The sequence below is a fragment of the Nematolebias whitei genome, chromosome 19 (assembly GCF_014905685.2).
Source record: "Nematolebias whitei isolate Nwh7 chromosome 19, NemWhi1, whole genome shotgun sequence".
In the NCBI taxonomy this organism is placed as follows: domain Eukaryota; kingdom Metazoa; phylum Chordata; class Actinopteri; order Cyprinodontiformes; family Rivulidae; genus Nematolebias; species Nematolebias whitei.
Genome location: NC_056516.1, coordinates 15603827 through 15610429, shown reverse-complemented (window position 1 = coordinate 15610429; position 6603 = coordinate 15603827). Strand labels below are relative to the sequence as shown.

Sequence of the window (6603 nt, the reverse complement as noted above, 5' to 3'; positions counted from 1 at the left end):
TAACAGAAGACAAATAATCATTCTGGACCTGTGGCAGCAGGTCTGGTCCGATTTCTGAATGCAGCGGCCGTCACATCATCTCTCCAGACATCCATTTCCCACAACCACCCCCCCAATACACTTCTGTCTTTTTTTTTAAGACAACAGTGTAAAAGAATGTGGGGAAAAAGTCTCTTTTGTTTGTCATCCTCTCATCATCGCTGTTCACAGATTTTCACCACCGCATAACCTCGATTAATTCAGTTAGTTTACAACTTGCAAGGCATCTGTGAACAGGGGTGATGAGAGGGGGACAAACAAGAGACGCTATTCATTTCACTAACAACACGCTTTACTATTGATAAACAGAGAAATATCGATCTACACCACTCTGTGAAAAAAGATCAACTTATTCATGACTGCAGGTTTTTTTTTTTTTTCATTTTCAAAAGACATTTGTTGCAAACATCAACATTAGCAATGCAGAATGACTCCAAAAGACAGATTTTACAGATTTAGTGCTAAAATGTTTTAGTAGCCGAGTCATTCACAAGATTTAAACTCTGGAATGAAAAGTAGGCGTGCTTTGAATAAATCCCAGTTTATGTTTATTAACCTTTTAATTAACCAGGCAAGGGAGGTCTGGACCTGAAGGCAGCCTAACATGCATGTTTTTGATCTGTGGGAGGAAACTGGAGAAAACGCACGCATGCACAGAGAGAACATGCAAACTCCACACAAAGACCCCAGGTCCAAACGGGGATTGAACCCAGGACCTTTTTGCTGTGAGGCAACAGTGCTAACCACTGAGCCGTCGTGCTGCCATGTTAGTTTAGGGGTCTGCTCAGAGCCGGACTCTGCTCGTATTAAGCCGAACTGAACCTGAGAATCGTGCTGCTGTTGTTCCATGTACTGTTTTGCACTCAGTGTACATCTTAGATGTTTTAGCATACCGTTTGTGTAAAACTCAAGGCCCGGGGGCCAAATGTGGCCCTCGTTGACATCTTATCTGGCCCTGAAGATGATATGTGAAACAAAAAATACTTCTATCTCTTGCATTTTTTCAGTAATCTTTGATTATGATGCTGAAAGCACAACAGATCAAATGAGCCCAATAAACTCTTGAGGAACCTGCAACCAAGAAACCATGTTGGCCTTCTGATTTGAGCTGATGTAGATTCTGAAATCGGATTTTGACCCTTTTGTGAGTTTGACACGCCTTGGATCCTCATTTACGATTTATAGTTTTATTGATGGGTGTAACTGGGACCCTGTGTACGTAATTTTGTTCCACCTCATGTACCACGTGATGCGAACGACAAGAATCTGAACTAGAAGACGTTATGCTTTCTATGAATGCTACATAATGCCACTTAAATGACAAAATGTCCGTTCTGGTTTTATAAAAGCTTTCAATGTGACGCACGGTGGGAATAATTAAGACACACAAACAGGCAGGTAACCAACATTTATTTACTATTATCAACTTTACAATAAAACCAGTAACATCTGTCAACATTAGCAAAATAAAGAACAGAAATGAACCCAATGTATTTACAGAGACAAAGCAGATTCAGGCGCACACACGACAGATAAACAACTCCGCTTCATATGAAACCGCAACAGTGAACATAGCAAGCTTAAAGTGTTCTTTTTCTCATAGCAAGGTAAAAATCAAAACGGGCCATTTTGCTTCTTTTCAGCTTCTCTGAATCTTCGACATGTTTCTCTATAATACACCACAAAATACTTCAAATTTGGGTTAAAATATAGGAATGTAAAAAGTTGACGAGTCTCTTAATTTTGATTTAATGTTCTTGGTTTTTTTTTTCTATGAACAGTCATTTCAAGTGGTGGTGGCGTCCCAGTCTCATCCAGCCTCAGTCCATCAGCAAGGAGGCGTCTTCCTCCGCACGACGTTTTAGGGAAAACGTGCCTTAGCTCCACCCGTCCTCCGCCCAGCTCCACTTCAAGGTGTCAGTAGTTGGGCCTTCTGGCCGGTCAAATCCACTCGCTGCCTAAACCTCAGTCCAGATGTGGAGCAGTACCCAGGGAAGTGATCTAGTGAATCTAGTCTGCCGTCTTGTTATGACGAAAAGTGGCACGTCAAAGGAGTCTTTCACATACATGTGTATATATTTACATATACATATATCCATATACATATGTATACATATACACATATATATATAAATATATATATATACTCTCTATTTTCTCTCTCTCTCTTGAAAAACAGTTCTCCACAGTTGTTTGCGAGCTGACCGTACAATCACTCCTTCTTTTCAGAGGGAGCGGGGGTCGAGTTGCTCTCCTCTGTTGGTTTGGTGGCCTCGGGGGCTGGAGCAGCTGCCTCCTTGGCCTCCTCCTTGGGTGCCTCCTCCTTGACGGCCCCCTCCTCCGCCTTGGGAGCCTCAGCTGCAGCAGCAGCCTCCTCCTTCACCTCCTCCTCCTTCTTCTCCTCTGCTGGAGCGGCAGCGCCGTTCTCTGCTGGTTTCTCCTCAGAGGGGGTGGCGGCAGTCTCGGCAGCCTCCTCCTTCACGGCGTCACTCTTCTTGCTCTTCTTCAGGTTGAGCTTGAAGTTGAAGGTCTTCTTCAGGGAGAACTTCTTCTTCTTCTTCTTGGGGGTTTCCTTCGCAGCAGCCTCACCCGGAGGCTTGGCAGCCTCTCCGTCAGCGGCAGGTGCGGGCTCAATGGCGTCGCCCCCCGCCCCGGCTTCGGGCTCCTTGGCTGCCTCGGCTGAGCCATTGGTTGCAGCAGCATCTCCGTCAGGCTTTGTGGAGACATCTCCGTTGGTTTTTACATGTCCGTTCTCCTAAAAGTGAAAAAGATTTAATCCCAATTAGTCATTAGGTATTTAAAAAAAAAACACGTTTTAATATAATCAATACACTTTTTTATTTGTTGTCATTTCGTCTCAGAATAACAGGGCCCTCATTAATTAACCACCGTGCCAAGGCGACGCCTTGCAGTACCCTGACCTGCCGACAGGCGGCGGTGGCGCACCGTGAACCGACAGGGAACCAGACAGACCTGGACCCAACAAAGACCAGGATAAAAACACGTCCACTGATCATTAACATTAGGCACTCAGAACCGCGAAAACACATAAAAAAAAATAAAAAAAACATAAATATTTATTTATTTAAGGTTGAACGAATTTATCCCCCGTGGTTCAACATGCATTTAATTAATCTGATACCTGTGAGGATAATTCATATTCATAATGGAGGTAAAACGGAACATCGATGAAACGTGAATCATTAGTGTTTTAGGAAAGTCCCGTTTCATAAAGCAGCGTGTGGATGACAACATGAATCTGTCAGTAGTAAACTGCCTACGTGCAGCGGACCTACACCCCCACCCCCTTATCTCCCCCTTTATCAAGTATGTTGGGGGGGGGGGGGGTGTTGCGTCAGTCGCTGATAAACATTTACACCTGAATAATTTAAACGAATTTCTGAGCACTGGTCAGGGGGATCATTTGTGATCAGGGGAACCCCCCCCGACCTGCCCCCATAACTTCATCTAATTCACAGACGACAAAATGGGACCAAAAAAAAAAAAAAAAAAAAGGATTTTGTGTGAGAAGCTCAACTTCTCGAGCTACAAGTGTCCGTTTGAATGTTAGAGTGTGTGTGGCGCGAGGCCGCTGGAGGTGGACCCACCTGTCCGTTGGTCTTCACGGCCGCGGCATCGGCGGCGCTCGCCTCCGCCGCCACCTCTCCCTTGGATGACTGGGATCCCATTGTCTTCGAGTGGCGCTGAGCTCTGGAGCCAAATTAAAAAGAAAAAACTAAAAAAAGTGGGGCTCAAATTAATCCAACCCCAGGGCGAGTTAGGTATCCAGCGGTAAAGCGAAAAAAAAGCGAGGCTTTTCTTTGTATTTTAATTCGTATCTTCTTTCCAACAGCAGCTACGTCCCTTCGCTCGGTCCTGATAGATCTTACCACCACGGAGGAGAGAAACCCTCTGAATCCAACCTTCGACGAATGCAGCGCTTCAACGTCCTACAAGCGGTAGGCCCCGCCCATAGGCGGAGCTTACTGGGTTTGAACTAATCACTGCACAGTATGGGCGTTCCTTTAATACATTTCTACCAATCAGCTTTGACTTTTTAATTATCTCCGCCCAACTCCAAGACCCTGATGAAATCAGTGTAGATCGTAGATCAATTTTACATACAAACAAAAACCATACAGCCTTGTGATGAGTAAAATGTAAAATATTTTAGCATTTTAACATTTCCTTTCATTGGTGTGTTGTGTTTGAGGGTGTTTAATTACCTTCATGTTTACATAAAGATCTTTTATGAAGTATTTGCCAAACACGAAGCAGCTTACTGCCAAGTTCAGCAACTCTGAGTACTTATCATTCTGGGTACTTAAACCTAAAATTGGTCAAGAATGATGAGCAGTTTAAACTGCAGTTTAAACGTTAGTGGCTGTATTCGCTGTTAGTTTCTTGACTCCATGAAAAACATAAATAAAAAGTAGTCTAAGCATTAGGTTGCTTGAGTTTCTCAGTTGTTTGGATTAATATAAAAGTAAAGCATAAAAAATAATTAGATAAAAATGTTTAGATTGTTTGCAGTTATTGTGCTTGGCAGAGATAGATTTTTTTCATTTCGAGGCCAAAGGCAAAGCATTGTGTTTTTCACTTCCTTCTTCATTTCAACTCCAATTTCTCTAAGCTCTTCTTTCTATCCAGTAAGAGCTAGTTCCTGTCCAGAACCAACATTTCAGATGGTTCACATGTCAGTATTGTATTCTGTAAATAAGACTCCTCTACCTTCTGTAAAATCATATCTTATCTTATGACGCTTTTCACAGTAAAGGTTACCAGCTGACACTGGAAGTTTATCTTTATTAGTGGTAGCAAGTCCAACATTTCACTGATCACATCAACTCTGTGGATGAATAAAGTTCACACAAGAAGCTGTAGAAGATGACAGGTTGGCTTTCTTGAACTGTATGGTCTCAGTCCCTGATGGAGGACATTTGCAAACTGAAGTGTACCGCAAACCCACCCACACAGACCAGTATTTGCAGTTTGACTCCCATCACCCTTTGGGGCACAAGTTAGGAGTCATCAGGACTCTGTACCACACAGCAGACAGTGTCCCCACTAGCTCAGGAGCCAGGCAGAAGGAGAAATCCCACACAAGACAGGCTCTAGAGCAATGTGGATATCCTAACTGGGCCTTCCTGAAAGCAGAGAAGAAACCCAAACAGGACTCCAGTCAGCCATCAGGTGAAAAGGAGGAACCCAGACCCAGACCAGTGGTCATTCCATATGTTGAGGGAGTATCAGAGAAACTGAGACGTTTATTTTCTAAACACAACGTCCCAGTGGCTTTTAAACCCCAAAATACATTACGGCAAAGACTGGTTCATCCCAAAGATCCAGTCCCCCGGCACAAACAGAGTAATATTGTGTATGCTGTTCAGTGTCAGGAGGGCTGTGATCAGTCTTACATCGGGGAAACTAAACAGCCACTGGCCAAAAGGATGGCCCAGCACAGAAGATCAACATCATCAGGCCAGGACTCTGTGGTCTACACTCATCTCCAGGCCAGCGGTCACTCTTTCAGGGATGAAGATGTGCACATCCTGGACAGAGAGGAACGATGGTTTGAGAGAGGAGTAAAGGAGGCCATCTTTGTGAAAAGAAATCGTCCATCGTTAAACAGGGGTGGAGGCCTCCGGGTTCAACTGTGTTCACACTCACCTTAGTTACCTCCACAATGCTTATAGTTTAATCTACGGTACTGGAGTACAGTTTGTAAAGTCTGACTCGTAATAGACATCTCAGCTAACAGGAATTATGACAAATTAAATCATACTAATTTTTAAAAGTATATTGGTTGATTTCAGTGCTCAATACAAAGAATAACCATATTTATACATATGGTGACTAATTGATTAATATTACTGTCTTTCTTTTGTTATTTTTGTGATTCTGGTAAATGAATGAAACAGTAGGAGGTTTTATTGTAAGCACATGAGCAGGCACACAATTTCTCAAAAACATGACCTAACCAGAACACATTTCGGTTTATCATTGGAAGATAACATGGTACCACTTTATAATAAGGCATTATTACAATAAGCATTTGTAAAACTATTTTTTTAGCATATAATATTGGACGGGCAGCACGGTGGCGCAACTGGTAGAGCCGCTGCCTCTCAGCGAGCAGGTCCTTGGTTCAAACCCCGGTCCAGGGGCCTTTCTGGGTGGAGTTTGCATGTTCTCTCCGTGCATGCGTGGGTTTTCTCCGGGTACTCCGGTTTCCTCCCACAGACCAAAAACATGCATGTTAGGCTGATTGGTAACTCTAAATTGTCCCTAGGTGTGAGTGAGACAGTGAATGGTTGTTTGTCTCATTTGTCTCTGTGTGTCCCTGTGATGGACTTGCGACCTGTCCAGCATGTACCCCGCCCCTCGCACAGTGATTGCTGGACATGGGCACCGGCGACCCCTTGACCCAAAATGGAATAAGCGGGTAAAGATAATGGATGGATGGATAATATTGGACTTTATCACTGCATTATAAGTATCAACTATAAATACTTATAATGCAGTGATAAAGTACAATATTATATGCAAAAAAATTAGGTTTAC

At 43.4% G+C, this 6603-nt stretch overlaps 1 protein-coding gene across 1 annotated transcript; it reads right to left on the bottom strand.

Annotated features, from left to right (window-relative positions):
* Positions 1-1707: 1707 nt before the first annotated feature.
* marcksl1b (MARCKS-like 1b) lies at positions 1708-3953 on the bottom strand. Its single transcript, XM_037693353.1, has 2 exons — positions 3648-3953; positions 1708-2794 (listed from the first exon to the last, which is right to left on the bottom strand). The coding sequence occupies exons 1-2, from the start codon at positions 3726-3728 to the stop codon at positions 2252-2254; spliced, it is 624 nt and encodes a 207-aa protein (XP_037549281.1). The 5' UTR covers positions 3729-3953; the 3' UTR covers positions 1708-2251.
* Positions 3954-6603: the final 2650 nt, after the last annotated feature.

Coding starts and splice junctions, on each gene's coding strand:
- marcksl1b (XM_037693353.1), bottom strand. CDS start 3,728: ATGGGATCCCAGTCATCCAAGGGAGAGGTGGCGGCGGAGGCGAGCGCC. Junction 2,795..3,647: donor CCGTGAAGACCAACGGACAG/GTGGGTCCACCT, acceptor TTTCACTTTTAG/GAGAACGGACATGTAAAAAC.